Raw genomic sequence first — 18,468 nt, forward strand, 5'->3', positions numbered from 1 at the left:
GTTTTATTGGCTTCATCTTAGAGCACAAAGTTTGGGAATTGTCCATTTGGCAAATAAATACAATCAGTCTATGTCTGACCTATCTATATATGTATGTACATGTATACTTACATATACATATATAAATAAGCGAACGAGATGAGAGTCAATCAGGCTCGACTGGCGCTTGTTTGTTTATGTTCAATGCATGCGAAAGATTTTAATTGGATTTTGATATGAGAGACGCTCGCCGACTGCCAGCCGCCTGCTGCTAATCGCCTGCCCGCCCGCCGATTTCCACATATACATCCATATATACATCTATATAGGTTTTTTTTTTTTTGGCATTTACAGAATATATTTTTAGTATGTGGTCTAACATTGAAAATGTATGTGTGTGTGTGTGTGTGTGTATGTGTGTGATTACTTTGTGTTTGTGGCATCTAATTTTGTCCATAGTTTGGCTACCAGCTGTTGTCGCGGCCTATGGTGCGTATGCGTATTGCGTTTGCTAATGAACACGGCAATTGTTGTTGCCATTGTTATTGCTCTTGTTGTTGTAGTTGTTGTTGTTGTAGTTGTGGCTTGCTAAATTGTTCACGTGAAATAATTCTCAAAAATACAAACATAACAGACAAAGCAAAATAACATACATACATATATGTATGTATAAACATGTATATACATATATGTACATATATACGGACATAAATTTGTTTTTATGACCTGAAGCTGGCCACAATAGAAAAAAGAGAAATGTGTACATAAATATGTATGTATATATAAACCACATACCACAATGATAAATATATGAGAATATACATATGCAATGTTATATATTATATACATATACATGTACATATCTACATTATGCTGCTTATCATGGTTACTCATTAGCTCGTACTGCCGCCTTTTCATAACCTGAGGCAAGATGTTCCGCTAGAATTATTAAATACGGATGCGTGTCAGACCTCATAAACGACATGTCCGCATGCCCATGTACGTGTTTCCTTCATATGAATGCTTTGATTTAGGGATCCTTAACTTTTTGGTATTCCTTGAGACTATCACATATTGCTATGAAGCGAATGTCATATATAGTTAGAAATACATCTAATATATCACTATCTTATAGACTACCTCTTATATACCATAAACTATCATATCTGGCAGCCTTTAAGTAACTGGGAAATTCTTACATATATTACGTATAGAGCAAGTCCAGCTATAGTTCAGTCTGGGTATATAAAAAGATGCAATATTTCAATGCTATCTCAACATAGATACTAGGGTATCTTCCAGTCGAGTCGATGGCCCTTCTTTCTGCTGCATCTGCTGTTGATACGTATAATTTTCGACTCCTGCTACTGTTGCTGTTGCTGCTGCTGCTGCTGCTGCTGCTGTTTCGATATCGCCCCTTGGCTCACTTTATTGGCGTGTTTTAGTGGGCGCCTTGCCAAGCATATTCTGAAACAAATTGTCGTCGCGCTCGACAACATTCCGCGTGTTTATGCCTTACTACCATCCTGGCAACGATGCCGACCCAGTGTGACCCACTGTGCACACACATCTTTGTATGCATACTTGTATATAAATACGCATACACATATGCGCATGCATATATATAGTATGTAGACATGCAAGCTTGTACATACTTTTAATTAAGAAAGCAGCGACTGCTCGAGTACGAGCAGATCTTCAGATACTTTGGCATGGCCGTCACATTTGCCGCTTCTATCATAGACGCTGCAAATTTGCATGCAATTCGCGAAACCAAAGTATTTCACACGCTGCACATTTGCATGTGTATATGTATGTGTATATACATATATATGTATGTATATATATGGTTGCATTATGAATGCGCTGTTCAGCGTGCCACTTGTCTGTGTCTATGGATTTTCTGTTTTCCGATGAGGGTATCTGGCTGCCTGTCTGTCTGTGGAATCACGGCATTATCGACTTTTGTTTAGGTTTCAAAGTTCCACGGAACGGAAGAAGAGAGGTGTTGAGCCTTAGCAAAATTAATTTACAATTATTCTGTTAAAACATAAATATGTATATGTATATTTGTATATATGTATATCTGTATATATACATATACATATATGTAATAAAATAAAATCGTTTTAGCATATACATATATGTAAGATATATTTAACTGTTTCTGCCATAATTGCAGAATCGCTATTGACTTTAAGTTCTCTACAATTGGGGCCGACTATTACATATATTTTATGTATAATTTTTATTTAAAAATTATTTTATTAATAAAATTTTGATAGAAATTGCAACAGAATTTCAGATACATAAATTTAAAATTTAAATGAATTTCAAATCAATTTTATGTGCACAAAACTGATTAATTTAATACAATAATGGAAACGCAGCTGATCTTAGGAAATCTTAAACCGATAATATATTTATCTATGTCATTTATTGTTTATAATGAATCGAAGTATTCATTTCTGAAGCTTTATATCTAGCTGAAAAAGACAATCATACCTAAAAGAAAATTAAGTTAAAGAACTAAATTCATTAGATAGTCATATCAAGGCAAGGGAATTGAATACGTTTTTCTTTTATTGTTACACACGTTAATGTAATAAATAAAAAGCAGTTTCCAAATTTAATTTATCAAAATGTCATAAAATCAGTTTTGAAACTGAATTCCAGTACAGCCAGTTGTACATAGATTAGAATAGTTTACAATACAAGAAAGTTAACCTCTACAGAGATCTGAAATATGGCATCAACAGATAATCATTCCCGTTATAAAGACCGCTTACAAATGATTACACTTTAAGTTATGCTACCAAAAAGCGCTTGCCCTCCCACTCTAAGTTCAACTACTTTCACTTCGGAGAATTAAACAAAATTTCTTGGTAATTTTCAACAGATGTTTGGCGGGAGGGGTGGTACTTGCAGTTATGACAAACTTTTCTCAGACAGAAAAATATATATATATATATATATATATGTATGTATATATATTTTTCTTGACTTTACTTCTAAATGTAAGTTACGGAATCATAAGAATACATATTATGATATCAGATTCGGATAAACAATAAAATATTTAAATAAATTTTAACGTATATTGACTCTTAGATAAAGCATAAGACCTTTGATGTCTGCAGATTAAAATGTAATTAGAAACAGCTTTCGTCACACATGCTTAGATACGTACAGCATTTTGATTATAGTGTATATTCCTTTGGCTTTTGCGAAGCGCGTTTCAAATGTTGGCAAATATTCTCTCAGTTTTATTTATCTATTTTCATTGCGACATACCAATAGATGTGGTGGGTGAGGGGCGAGCGGGGAGGGTATGGGCGAGACGGATGAAAAATACTTGAATTAATATAAAAATAAAGCTGAAGAGCTTGCCACAAAATAACTAAGGTAAAAATATACACAGACAAAGACAATTGTGTGCAAAAATAAATGATGAGAGACAGAGACAACTGAGAAATTACAGATGAAAATTGAAAAGCCAAAAGCGAATACCGATGCGAACACAAATTAAATACATAATTAAAAAAACTTTCGTTTTCTCATAAAAAAAAAACAAGAAGTCGAAATGTGAATGTCACGCTTTAAGGATTGAAATGCTAAATAGTTTAACTAATAAAAAAAACACTAAGCTCATGTGCTCAGTCATACACGCTACAAACTGCTCAGTCAATCAGCTAATCAGCCAATCAGCCAATCAGTCCATCAGTCAATCAGTCAATCAGTCATTCAGCCAGCCCGTCTATCAGCCAGTCCAAGTCAGTCAGTCAGTCAGTCAATCATTCAATCAGCTCAGCACCCCGCTCCCCAATCTCTACCCCTACCACATATACCCAAGCTCATTTGGTATCCTTTCTATAAGAATTTATCGATTTCTCATACATTTTGATTGCGTCCGCCTTTGTCTTCTCGTGTGTTTGGCCATGTGCATGTGTTTCTTCTTTCTTTGTTTTTGTTCATTTCTCTTTAACAAATTGTGTACAGTGATCATGTTTTGCTTTTATTCTGTTTAGATTTATGCGCACATTTTTATGCATCAAGTATTGAGTTGATTTGATTCTTGATTTGAGATTGGATTTTCCTTTTCTGTTCAATTCAATTCAATGTCGCTGACATTCAATGCAGCGATCGATGAGAACCAAAAGATACAAAGTCGAAATCGAATATGTTCTATCATACAAACCTTTTTGCAGATTTTTGATTTTGTATCCCCATCATCACCACCACCACCACAACAACAACAACAAGAACAATAAGAACAAGAACAAGCACCACCACCAACAACTACAACAACAACAGCTAGAAAAAGAACAAGCACATCAACTGCGTCAAGTGCGACGATGGCTGCCATAAATACGGTAAGTACGCGCAAAGCAACGCCAACAACAACAAGAAGCAACAACAACAACAGCAATAATAATCCCGTTTGTGTGCAATCATTCATAAGGCACAATAAATTAAGCACATACACATACAGTTACACATAGCTGACTGTGTGTGTGTAGTCGTGCGTATTTATGTCTACGGCTGGCGAATTGCAACACAAATAACATTTATTTATATAATCGACTTGGTCAACATTGCGTATGCGTAATATCAAGCATACGCCAAGACAACACACACTACACACACACGCATACATGCACACACATGCTCACATGCGTACGCACTGCATAAATAATCATCAAGAGGCAATAAAATATTTAAAATTAAAGCTAATCAAATATTAAACTCGTAAAATAACGTATACGCCGTGTCAGACACGCTCGAAAGGCTGAGCGGGCTCCAAAGCACACATAAATTCAACAGCTGAAAGGCAAATTCATAAACATTTGCCAATTCAAATAAACATAAAGAGTTCAGCAGTCTTCCGACTTGGACTTGGTTGATGAATCGCTTATGCTTATTGACGCTGACGCCGCTGACGACGAAGCCATTCTAGTAGCGCTGCGGACGGTCGGAAATGGGCCGAGGCTGGTGCTGGGGTCGGGGCTGGGGCTGAGGGGGCCCAAACATGTGTTTCAGCTCATTTTACTAATAAGCAAGACCCGATGACAAATTGCCGCCCAAAGTATTCAATTCGATGTTGACATTTTATGAATACCTCCTCAGCCGGTATCTGAATCTCGTGTACTCGCACGAACTGGAAGGAAAGGCGCCTGTAGGACAAATGCGAAAATATCAGACCTCGATATGGGGGCAGCCAAGCGGCGTTCACACCTTGCGCTCGCGCTCGGCTTTGTGATTCCTGTCGCCTCCACGTTTTGGACGCCAGTTTCGACTTGCCGAAGGTCTTTGCTTTCTTTGCTGCTTGGAATGACATTGACAGCTGATTGACATATGAATCACGCTGTAAAAATATACAGAGACGCATCACACGCATGCGGCATGGCACAGCGCAGGTGGAGATGCTGCCACGTCGTGTCGTAACAGGATGTACTGTCATGTTTGGCGGCTGATGGTGTTTGTCGTATCGCCCGTCTGCCACCGCTGTGAGAGAAAGATAGAGAGAGAGAGAAAGAGTGAGAGAGGGGGGTAAAGGTAGAGACATGCTGGTCGAGATTTTTTGTTTTGTTATTTTTTACCAGTTTATACAATCTCATAAACTTTTGAAACTGCCAAACGATAATAAAATATTCATAAATTCGGTTAGCTAAAGTCCTCGACTACATATACCCTGTGCGCCTTATGCATAATAATCTGTATATAAATATAATAATATATAATAATTAGTTTAAAATTAAAATTTTTATACCCTGAACCCATTGAAAATGGGAAATCAGGGTATAATGTTTTTGTGTAAAAGTATGTAACAGGCAGAAGGAATCATCGCAGACCCCACAAAGTATATATATATTCTTGATCAGCACGATGAGCTGAGTCGATATAGCCCTGTCCGTCTGTCCGTCCGTCCGTCCGTCCGTCCGTCTGTCCGTATGAACGCCGAGATCTCAGAAGATATAAGAGCTAGAGAGCTGAAATACTCGTGTATACCATACGCAGTACGAGTTTGCTTTATTTTTTCGATAACTCATCCGATAACTTTTTTATCGAGAATAATCGAAAAATTGATTTTGTTTTTTGAGCCTCATTGGAATACTATTAGACATAGAGACTTCAGATATACTGTGTATATATATATGATGAATACAAACATTTTGTAATCAACAGATTTTGGATACCACGCCCCCTTCGCCCCCAATTTGCAAAAATTTCAAGTACTAGAGACTTGTGCTTTAGAATGTACACACATTTTGACCATATAATTACTCCCTGAAAGTTTCATTAAGATCGTATGTCTACAAAAGAAGTTATTCACCAAGTAAATTCTCATACATTGTCCACACTGCAGCGCAGCCCAAGCGCAGTCGCTGCTTACTGCGCAGTTAGCAGAGCGCGGGCGCGTAAGGGTAGATGCATGTAAATGTATGTGTGCGTGCATAAAAGAAGTGCAAAATGATAAGAATATCAGCTTGGAGGGTTCAGGGTATCTCCTAGTCGAGCAGTCTCGACTAGAGTCTTCTTACTTGTTTCTTTTTAGTGTAACAAAATGAATATTAATAAAATAATAATAGTAAGATGATAACAATCAATAAATTATAAAAAATATATGTAATATGTTATAAAAAATAATTACAAATCAATAAAGAATAGATAAAAAATTGAACATATAATTACATTTAAAAATATTCAAATTTATGATAAAAAAATAACATAAAAAACTTGCCATTCAATTACGTTTTATAATTAAAAAAAAAAATATATTGTAATATATTAAACAGAAGTTTTTTAAAATACTGATCCTAAAAAAAATACATGATAAAAAGATAAAAATAAATAAAAAGTAGAAGGCATTTGGCTATTCAACTAGCACGAGTCGCGTAGGAATTCTAGCGAAACAAATCTGAAATAAATGGATTTATTTTGAGTACAATTAAGACAGTTTAAGTGTTGCATTGAATGAGGGGTCGATAATAAAAGAGCTGGCGAATTCTGAAGAAAAATCAATAAACACGTATCAGCCTAATACTAAAAAGAATAAATTCACTTAACTAATCAAAAGAAAAGAAAAGCAAAACAATAATAGTAGACCTTGGCATAGACTTCTCACATATGTATATCTGATATATTATTTATAAACATTATAAAATTTAATAAAAATAATTTACCATTCTTTTCGGTATATAAGTTCAACGCAATTAGCTATGTTGGTCCCATTTATTGACTCACAATATTTGCGAAAAATTAGTGCTTGAATCGGAAACCAATTAAAATCGCACTCACCTGGCCGCTTTCTATGGAACACTGAAACAATTTAAAATAAACTAGGCACTAGCATAACACATAACTCACAGACAGCGGAGGCAGCAAAGACATTTGGGCCACTTGAGCATTTGGGCATTTGGGCATTTGGGCTTTGGGGCATTTTTGGGATTTTGGCCACTTGTGGCTGCTGTTCCGTTAGCAGTGACCAGAGCGAGGCAACTTTTCATTTTCAGCTCGTGTTGCGCTGTTTATTTTCAACGCAAACTGAACAATAAAAGTTCAGTTTATTTATGCAATGCGAAATTTTATGTGCTCGAAGCAAACTAATTTATGAGAATGTCTTCTTTTTAGCTCTCGCTGCGGCTAGCGTCGCCGACACTTTCTGGATATTTATGTCCGATTGTTTTGTTTATCTGCTCTTGTTTTTGCGGTTACAGACAATTGCGGCGCACATTAATTGGGCATTCGTTGCGGTTTATAAAATTTTAATTGGCCAACGCCTGCATTCGAATATACTTTTCTTATTCTCTTTGGTAAATGTCTCAGTGAAGCTAGAAAAAGTCTTTCAAAATTCCAATATAAATTGACCTGTTCATCTGTCGAAATGCACTTTAAAGTTGGTATTATGGGCCAGGCAAAGATATTGCTGTGAGATGCCAAGTGAGATGCATTTAAATGCAATTAATTATGGTTCGCATCTCTCAGTGGGCGACAGTTGGCGAGAATTATCAATAATCTAAAATAATCCCGTCTGACAGCAGCAGAAGACGTTCGCGTATTGCTTTTTGGCAGCCACTTAGAGCGTAGCCCGCGACCTGACACATTGTCTTGTGTATTGCTGTCTCGCTCTAACGACTGCTCTTCTTCAGTCGCACGGGACACAAATACACACACACGAACACAGAGCCACATGCATACATATACAAATGTATATGTTGGGCGAGGTGTAGTCATAATTAAGCAGCTTTTAGCCTTTGCCCCTCTCTGTTCTGTGTGCCCGCAGGTACCTAAGAGCATACACCTGCCTTTGACGAATCTGAGCGCATCGCGCGTGCTGATGTGCAACGCATCTGTGGGCAGCGAGGGTTCCGTAACACTGCAACTCAGAGATGCGAGCGCTTTGGAGACAGCCGCCAGCAGCACAACGACAGCAACAACAGCAACTGCAGCAACAGCAACCACTTCGTCATCAGGCCAGGCCAGCCAAGCGAATGCGTCGGGACTAACGTCGGCATTAGAGAATGCGTTGACTATCGGCTATCCGGATCCGGACATGTTAGCAGATGTCTTGGGCACCATACAGACGGCCTGTAAGTGAGTTTTGTATACACAATCTGCTTGTTGACTAAATGTCTATCTTATACTTGCAGCTCTTAAGAACAAACAAAGCAGCAATAGCAACAGCAACAGCAACAGCAGCAGCAACAGCAGCAGCAACAGCAGCAGCAACAAACGAAGCATCAATGGTAGCAGCAACCGCAGCAGCGGCACCACTGCGCCAACAATCTTGAACAACACGATAGCAGCGTCGAGCTCTGGCATTCGCCTGAACAGCCCCAATAGGATAACGATAACGCGACGCAGCGCCAGCAACAAGATTAGCGTGCAGACCGTGAGCGCCTCCACGAATACGACCATCAGCAGCATCGGTGGCAGCAAGACCAACTACATTAAGAACTGTCTAATACGCAGCAGCAGCTGCAGCAACACGGCCACCAATGTCACGACGCTGGCACAGATTATGAGCAACAGCAGCACCAGCAGCGCCGCCAGTTTACTCAGTCAGCACAACAACAACAGCAACTGCAGCAACAGCAGCAATTTCAGCAACGCCTCGTCCGTGGGCAGCAGCATTAGCATTAGCAGCACCACCAGCAGCAGCACCACCAGCAATCACAGCAACAGCAACAGCAGCAGCCACAGTCACAGCAACAGCAACAGCAACGACAGCAACAGCAGCAGCGGCCACAGTCTAAGTTTCAAGAGCAACGGCCGACATGTTGGCAACATAGTGACAACAGCAGCATCCACTAACACCACTGCAACTGGCATTGGCATAATCACAGTCGACCCCGCGCCCCGAAAGAGCCGACCGAAGCTATCCTCGCCTACGCGCCACGGCCCCCAGCAGTGTCAGGTGTGTGTTGGATTCTATACTTTAGTCGTTTACTTAAAGTCACCTATGTATGTCTATGACAAGCTGTTTTCATAATCCATACTATAGCAACAAATATTCGCATATATCTGTATATTATGTTTGGTACTAGTGTATACTGAATATATTTATATTCTGTTTTCAACAGGAAAACAAACTGAGCCAATTAATTATATCCATCTAGTTAGCGAGCATTTCCCAAAGCTTTTATATATTTTTATTGTTCTTTTTTTTTAAAGTCCCTTAATACAATGCAAAGATGCGCCTTTGTAGAAATTTCTAAATTAAAATGAAAAAAAAAAAAATTGTATCGTGCAGAATTATAACGAACCGATAATTATCGATATTATAATTGGCTTTTATGAACGCAAACCATTTTGCTGCTGCTGAAGCAACAGGAAGTGAACGTTCAAATAGAGTCTATGCAATGCCTATTCGTCCGTCCGCGTGTCCGTATGAACGCAAATCATTTCGCCGCTGTTGAAGAAAATCCACGAATAATGGGATTTTCGCGCCTAAAAACTGCCTTATACCCCTACGCTTCTTCTGATATGTCATATACTTACACAGGTATACTCTTGGCGACAGCTCAATATCTAAATAATATTATATAAAATATGCCTACTATATCTATATTTTAATAATTTAATTCTTGTGGATCTGTCGCCAATTATCATCAATCAATTCTTACCTCACTTTGTGGTTGTGGCATATTATCTGTAATTTCCCTTTTTTCTTCGATCAGTGAGTGATGTATCCTCATGTGGAGAGCTCCGTAATTAATAATTACCAGTCTTGAATGTCATTTTGAAGTGAACTCAGAGTATAATTCAAACTAGATGTTCGCGTTCCTATTTCACATTTCACTTAACATCCACTGACCATGAGCAATAATATAAAACATATACAAAATACTCTTGAAAATTTTCAGTATTTTGTATTTTATTATTTGAATATTATAATATTTAATGTTACTAGCCCATCAACCACAAACCTGTTAATTAAAACTTCACAAAGATTCAAGACACCACTCAAAATACGCATTTCCCACTCATCTCTGGTATATGCCTAATATGAAGCAAATATTTACATATAATTTAATGCCCATAATCCCGGGTCTTCATCTAACATTGACATAGCTGAGAAGATTAATGGCGCTGTCAAATGAGGTCTTACTCAGGCGACGCCTGCCCCTGTCTCGATCTATTTTATGAGCATAGGCGTAATGAACGTATGTGCTATTACTCATACGCAGCGTGGCACATGAGCACTTCCAAAAAGTCCGTGCGGGCAGCCGCAACGCTTTCATTAATGTGGACGGCACTAATTACATATAATTTTCCTTTTAATAGATTTGCAGCAAGATCTTTGGAAATGCCTCGGCACTAGCCAAGCACAAACTGACGCACAGCGACGAACGGAAATACATTTGTGCGCTCTGCTCGAAGGCATTCAAGCGGCAAGATCACTTGTAAGTTAATGAAGCGCCACATTGATCCACTGATCCACTAATCCACTTCTCCACTAACCCACACAGAAACGGACACATGATGACGCATCGGAACAAGAAGCCCTACGAATGCAAGGCGGAGGGCTGCGGCAAGTCCTATTGCGATGCTCGCTCCCTGCGCCGGCACTCGGAGAATCACCATGGAGGTGCGGCCACTCCCAACAACAACTCACTCTCGCCGACAACCAGCACCAACTGCGGCAGCGGCAGCAGTAGCAGCAGCGGCAGCGTAGGCGTGGCCACCAGCTCGCTCAGCCTGTCGCCGGCCACGGCGAGCGGCGATGCCAGCTCCCCGGACGGTGCCACCTGCATTCGCACCTACATTTCCACAGGCAGCACCGTGGTGGACGCAGCCACCGGCATTGCGCTCTCCGACGAGCAGATCAAGGCCATGAATCTGCCCATTAAAACTGGGGTCACGCTGCTCTCGCCCACCACATCGACATCGTCGAACGCATCGTCCACAGCCTCCTCGTCGTGCTCCGCATCGGGCAGCAACGCCAGTGGCAACGGCAACGGCAGCGGCAGCGGCAGCGGCAACAGCAGTGGCAATTCCAACGGAAATTCTGTCGTCACCAACTCACCCACAATTACGCTCAGCGATGGCACCACGCTCGAGGGCGATGGATTGACGCGCGAGCAACTGGATCTCATCAGCAAGATCATGCAGCAGACCAAGCAGACCAGTGCCCAGGTCACGGTCTCCTCCCCCACCAGCGTCAGCTCCTACAAGATCAATACAGAGACAACGCAAGTGTCCTCACGCCCACGCACCTGGAACATGCAATTGGTAAGCATCTGCGTGGACGAGATGAACCTGGTCTGATCACTCAATTCCCACTTTCAGCTCAATAATGCACAGAATGTGACTGTGACTGTGGAGGATGGCACCGAGCTGGCCGGCACGGCGTCAGGCTCACCCGACGAGCTCAAGGACGATGAGCTGAGCCAGCAGCTGGTGGCCGCCATTAATCCGCATCTGCTGAACATCGTCAAGATCGACAAGCCGGTCGAGTGCAATCTGTGCCATCGGAAGTTCAAGAATATACCCGCCCTCAATGGGCACATGCGCCTGCATGGCGGGTACTTCAAGAAGGACCCAGAAACGAAGCGCAGCGAGAAGAAGGACTCGAATGGGCCCCCGCTTCAGACCGCCAGCATAGGAGTGCGCGCTCTGATCGAGGAGAAAATCATCAGCAAGCGAAAGGACATAACCAAGGTAGGTCAATGACAGACCCCAGCTAGGCAATCCATATTAATGCCTCTCTCATAGGGCGCCTTTGTGGTGCCTGCACCACCGAGCACCTCGTGCGGCAGTGGTAGCGCTGGAGTCTGCAGCAGCAACAGCAACACCCTGCGACGCTCGATCAGCGACCTGGAGAGCCTTCTCAACCCCAAGTGCAGCAGCACCAGCCTGAGCCAGGCGCTCTCCACCAGCAGCAGCACCACCACAGCGGTGCTGCCCGCAGCAACCACAATCAAGAGCAGCAACGGGCTAAGCATACAACAGATTGGCCTGCCACAGAGCATCGAGATCTTCAGCGGAGGCCACAGGCAGCCAAAGACCCTCAGCTTGGGCAGTGGTGCCAACACCATCACCATAACCACCAACAACGTGCCTACCACAACCACAATGAGCGCCCTGACGGCACTGAAGGGCGGCGGCACCATCAACGGCCTCTCCAGCAACGTGGACCCCAAGGACTCGACATTGATTGAGCTGCTCAAGCGGGGCACGCGCATCGCCGTCGCCTCCAAGAAGACGCACATGCAGTCCCAGAACAGCACGAATCTCCTGCTGAGCAATGTGACGGGCACGGAGCTGACTACGATTGGCAGCACTCTCCAGACCACCGGGCGACAGATAATAACCAACAACAACCGCACCGTCATCATACCCTCGGATGTGCATGTGGTGTCCACTAAGAGCAAGCTCGTCTCCACCCAGGCAATCACGGCCAGCGACAGCAGCAAAATCAACAGTAGCAACAACAGCTGCAACAACAGCAGCAGCAGCAGCAATGCCACGTGCTCCTCCAGCAGCATCTCGTTGCCGGACGGCACTCCGCTCTCCGTGGCCATTGCGAACAGCCAGGAGAATCTGGGCGTCAGCGAGGCCAGCAGCATTACGAGCGGGGGCGGTGTTTACACAGTGACCTACACGAGCGATGCGGATGCATCGGACCTCTTCGACGACGCTGAGGTGTACAATGTCTCGGATACGGAAATGCTGCTCCAAACGGTGGACACTATGGAACTGCTCAATGATGAGGAGGATGGGGTGAACAAGGCGGAACATTCCGATGACTTTTCGCTGCTCAGCGAGGCCGGCGAGGCTGTGCACACGCAGCTGGTCAAGACGGAGCCGGGACTAACCAGCACAACGAGCAGCGTCAACAAGACGACGCCGTTGCCCACCTTCCAGCAATTCCATTCCAAGGAGATCATCATGCAGAACAGCTCGCAAATTCAGGCCATTGCCAACATGCGCAACGGCAGCAATCTCGGCGTGCTCTCCTCGCCCCTACATTCGCCCATAGCCTATCCGACGCCGCCGTCCAGCCACGAGAATATGGCACAGTCCTCGCCCTTCATAGAGGATGCTGCGGCTCAGTTTGTGGACGCCAGTCACACGTTCTTCGGCGACAAGACAGACTTCTCGCACGTCTACTTCAAGACAGACGGCGGCGACTCCCTGCAGCAGCTCACCGAGAACGACAACGAGAAGATACTCAAGCTGAAGACGGTGCTGGAGGAGAGCAGCTTCGACCCGTCCATTAAAGTGGAGGATCTGCTGAGCGGCACCGAGGATGATGCTGAGTGCGATCTCCGCGAGTTTGCCGAGACGAATCTGTCGTTCCTGGACGAGGATCAGGAGTTCCTGAACGACTCGCGCAACGCCACCTCCCCGCTATCCGAGTCCTTCTTCACCAGTGGCATTGGCTCTGCCGAGGACGTTAAGCAGGTGCTGCGCGAGGTGCTGCCCGAGGAGAATATCCAACTGCAGCTGAGCAGCGAGCAGCAGGGCGAGAACATCATTGATCTTTACTACTTGCCCGGCCTTGGTCTGCAGTCCCAAATGATGCCCAACTCCGATGATCCGCTGTTGTCCTCCTCGCCCCGCGAGTTCGGCCAGCAGCGCCAAGTGCTGCACGCAGCAACAGCTGCATCTACTACAAACGTGCAGCCCATGGAGCAGTTGCAGTCCACGTCTGTGCTTTACGAGCAGCAGCAGCAGCAGCAGCAACAGCAACAGCAGCAGCAGCAAGAACACTTGCAACTGCAATTGCAAATGCAACAGCAGCAGCAGCAGCAGCAGGAGCAGCAGCAACCACAAGAGCAGCAACAGCAGCAATTGGAGAGTCAGCAGCAACAATTGCAATTGCCACAACTGCCTGCAATTCAAAGCGAGCAACAACAGCAACAGCAGCAGCAGCAAACAGATTTTGTGCTCACCAACTTCTCGCCTGTGAACTGTCAATCCCAGTACATGGATACCAATCAGCAGCAGCAGCAGTCGATGATGCCGCAGCCCTTGAATAGCCTGCTGCAGCCGATGCTTTTTGGCAGCACTGGCGCTGGCAGCAACAAGCCCGCATTTAGCACGGCTCAGGCGACTGCACTGGATGCGAGCCTGCTCTTCGTCTGCGACGACTCCAAGAGCAACTGCAGCAAGCCCATGCTGCCCGCTTTGTCCGCAGCAGTTCCGACGCCCGTCGTCACTGCTGCCTCGAGCGTGGCCAATCTGCAGCCGTTGTCCAATCAGACGAATTCCATACTGAAGCGGCGCCTGCGCTCCAATGGGGCGCAGGATGTGCACAAGTTCTCGAAATTCCACACACTCTCGCCGCACCGCTCCAAGCTGCGCAAGCCCTCGCGGACCCACTACACGCCGGCCCCAATACTCAACCCCGATCGCAAGGGCACCGGGCTCTACTGCAACGTGCGCAAGCAGCTGGGCCAGGGTATGTTCGATGTGTTCGACGATGACTTTGGCGATCCCGTGGGCCTGGTGGACTTCTGCGATGAGTCCAAGGTGAATCTCGGGTCCACCTATCAAGCGCAGATCCCAGCCTGCAGGGCGCCAGAGGAGTCCCTCAAGGAGCCCATGTGCGCCGACCTCATGTGGGACCCCAGCGTCCAGCTGGACGACAAGATTCTGATGCGTTACATAGATCTCAGCAAGTCATCGGCCGTGCCCATGGGCAGCCATTCCGAGGAGGTGGCCCTACAGACGCTGCTCGACGCCAAGGGCAACTCGGCGGCAGCGGTGCTCGCTCTACTGCAGATGCAGTCCAGCGCATTCCAGATGAAGTGGACAGCCTACGAGCTGGAGCAGTTTCTACGCGGCCTCGAGAAACACGGCAAAGACTTTGGCAAAATCGCAAGTGAGGTGAGAATAAGGAAATTTGTTATGAAAAACAATTTTAGTCAAATCATATGAAAGGTTTTCCTCTTGAGGCATTATTAAAGGTGTTCTAATTAATTAATTACTTAATCAGTACTGGAAGCGACCTGCAGTATTTTAACTCTTAGAGCTCTAGCTGCAAGACTTTAGAAAATGTTTTTTTTCCTATTTTGTATACTCTTTAACGGCATTTAAATATATTTTTTGGTAAATCAATAGATAATAATAACTTCTTCGTTAATCTGAACAATAAAACTGGAGAAAATTTAGTTTACAAACTCTCGATGTATAGAAAAGCCATCTTCTAATTTATGTTTGATAACGAGGATTTTTACACTGGGGATATGAAATTATAAACATCTATCATTTGCTCTTTTTATACCCTGAACCCATTGAAAATGGGAAATCAGGGTATAATGGTTTTGTTAAAAGTATGTAACAGGCAGAAGGAGGCGTGGCAGACCCCATAAAGTATATATATTCTTGATCAGGGCGACGAGTTGAGTCGATTTGGCCCTGTCCGTCTGTCTGTCTGTCTGTCTGTCCGTCCGTCCGTCCGTCCGTCCGTCCGTCCGTCCGTCCGTCCGTCCGTCCGTCTGTCCGTATGTATGAACGCGTCGATCTCAGAAGATATAAGAGCTAGAGACTTAAACTTTTTTTTAAATGTCCGTATATATCGCGCGCATATCGAGTTTATCACTAAAAAACGATAACTTATTCCGATATTTTTTTATCGATAAAAAACCTTATCGAAGATCAGTTAAAAAATTATATCTCCTACATCTTTAAAGCCAGAGTGTCGAAATTTTAAATATATATTAAGACGCATTTTATACAATTTCGGTTTTTATTAAAATTTACCCCTCACCCTTATATCCACCCCCTCACCCTCATCTTTTTAAAACTCGTATATCAAATACTAGAGACTTGTGCTTTGGTATACTCATACATTTACACATTATGATTATGTTCTGAAAGTTTCATTACGATCGTACGTCTAGAAATTAAATTATTCAACAAATAAGTTCTGATTATATTGCCAACACTGCAGCGCAACCCAAGCGCAATTGCCTGTATATGTGCGCGTGTGTGTGTATGCTTGTGTTTGTTTGCTGCCTGTGTGTGTGTGTGCTTGTGTTTGTTTGTTTGCGTATGTGTGTGTGCGTGTGTATGTGCGAATTATTATTGAAATATCAGTTGCTCGAAGGGTTCAGGGGATCTCCTAGTCGAGCAGTCTCGACTAGAGCTTTCTTACTTGTTTCAATTAACTTGATAGAGACTAGCGAATCATAAAATAACATGATTACTATGGGGCTCTACTGTAAGAATGAGAGATTAAATTAATTATGTAGATATTCGGCAAATAGATAAACCTTATTTATAGTTTTAGAAAGTTTTCATTTTGTTCCTAAAATGGAATCCTTTTTACAAAGTGAGCTAAAGTATCTCGAAGTCGGACATTCCTGACTATTGCACTTTCAGTTAAATGACCTTTACTCAAAGATATTATGTCCATATCTTGCAGCTTCACACAAAGACTTCTGGCGAATGCGTGCAAATGTATTACTTTTGGAAGAAACTCTGTGTGGATTACAAGGTGTCGCATCTAAAAATGGAGCCAGCTCCTGCGACCGTCCCAGCGGTGGAGCAGAAGCCCTACGTGTGCGAGATTGCCGACTGCTCGGCGGTAAGTAGTGTTCAGAGAGTGGGTAGACCTGTTCTGGTCGGGCTATGCTATCCCTATACCCTGTTGAGCTATTTAGTACCTCCACACACTTGCGTCTACAAAATACCCCCACAACTCACTCCGGTTCCTTTTACTCTCTTTCTTGTACATAATGCCGATCTCTCTGCGCTCCATGACCAAATTGTAGAGCTTCAGTTCTAAGGCGGCGCTGCATGGTCATGTTCGCATACACGCTTATGGTAGAAATGCCAGCAACAATAATAGCAGCAACAACAACAGCAACAGCAACAACAACCAGCATGCCACGGCAACTAGTGCCAACAACAACCATAATTCCAGCAACCACAGCAACAACAACAACAACACAAATAGCAGCAACGCATGCACTACCTTGACTAGCAGCAGTCAACAGACTAGCAACAATGCAACAACAACCATAGCACATAGTAGTGGCAATAACAATACCACCGCGAACAACAACAACAACAACAATAATATGAGCAACAACAGCAACAGTATCGCTGGCATTGCCACACACCCAACGATGCTCTCAGTGGCAAGCACAGCATTAGCAACAGCTGCAGCATCAGCCGCAACAGCAGCTGTTGCCGGCGCAGCAACAACAGCCGCATCGTCAACAATGAAAGACAGTAGCAACAGCAACAATTCCAATATGCCCAAGGACACTGAATTTCCCTGCAAGGTGTGCGGCAAGTAAGATTCCCCCAAGAAACTATCCAACAATTCGTAAAATACTAAACAAAATACCAAATTGTCAAGCTCATAAGAGAATCTTAAAATTTATTGAAAATTTTGAATTTCGCAAGCATATTGAGCGATTTGAGTGCCCGTATTGAGTTAAGACCGTAAAGCACGCTATATCGTAACCGTACCGTAACTTTCGTCTCAAAAGATATTCATTCGATTGAGCCCGAAGTCTGGCTTGTTTCTAGCTAGAATTTTTTTGTTCATTTCTCATTTGAACATTTTGAACGTTATTTTGTTTTCGATTCGAATATGATTTTCAATTATTTTCAGCTGTTCTTCACATTTTTTCGTACCTATTTCTGCCTACTCGATTTGCTTTGTAGAGTCTTTTCTAGTTGAGTTTCGTGTATCCAAGTCTTATTTTTGTGCCATTTAGTTTTAGCGTTCAATCATTAAGCGATAATAATTGTTGTTATTGTTGTTGTATTGTATTTTGTTGTTCCATGATGCCAAAACCAAACCAAACCAAATCAAAACGAAAAAAAAAAAAAACAATTTGAAATTGAACCATCAAATCAATAAATGATTCAATAAATTGCAATTTTAAAGCGAAGAGTCACAACTCGCAAATAGGCGTTACTGAAATCAGCTCCTCACAGACTCTCAGCCAGGGGTCAACTCGAGCCGGCCAATCTCTGGGTAAGTAAGTGAATTTGGCTTATAATTTTCCGTTTTCACTT

General features: G+C 43.1%; 1 protein-coding gene across 13 annotated transcripts in view; it reads left to right on the forward strand.

Annotated features, from left to right (window-relative positions):
• The window catches only part of LOC115563559 (uncharacterized), a 38,256-nt gene that overhangs the window by 12,791 nt on the left and 6,997 nt on the right, over window positions 1-18,468 (forward strand). For 3 of the 13 annotated variants that reach the window (XM_089256079.1, XM_089256078.1, XM_089256080.1), the window contains exons 3-11: window positions 4,188-4,352; window positions 8,264-8,570; window positions 8,631-9,397; window positions 10,768-10,886; window positions 10,953-11,715; window positions 11,773-12,144; window positions 12,199-15,318; window positions 16,859-17,020; window positions 17,208-17,734. In XM_089256079.1, the coding sequence (XP_089112205.1) occupies window positions 4,335-4,352; window positions 8,264-8,570; window positions 8,631-9,397; window positions 10,768-10,886; window positions 10,953-11,715; window positions 11,773-12,144; window positions 12,199-15,318; window positions 16,859-17,020; window positions 17,208-17,734 (6,155 nt within the window). In that variant the 5' untranslated portion in view covers window positions 4,188-4,334. Of the gene's footprint in view, window positions 1-4,187; window positions 4,353-8,263; window positions 8,575-8,630; window positions 9,398-10,767; window positions 10,887-10,952; window positions 11,716-11,772; window positions 12,145-12,198; window positions 15,319-16,858; window positions 17,021-17,207; window positions 17,735-18,337; window positions 18,432-18,468 lie in introns of all 13 variants that reach the window. The other 10 variants (XR_016196142.1, XR_016196144.1, XR_016196141.1 and 7 more) reach the window with 10 other exon arrangements.

The sequence above is a fragment of the Drosophila navojoa genome, chromosome 2 (genome assembly GCF_054131105.1).
Source record: "Drosophila navojoa isolate 15081-1374.11 chromosome 2, UAZ_NAV_1.0, whole genome shotgun sequence".
Classification (NCBI taxonomy): Eukaryota; Metazoa; Arthropoda; class Insecta; order Diptera; family Drosophilidae; genus Drosophila; species Drosophila navojoa.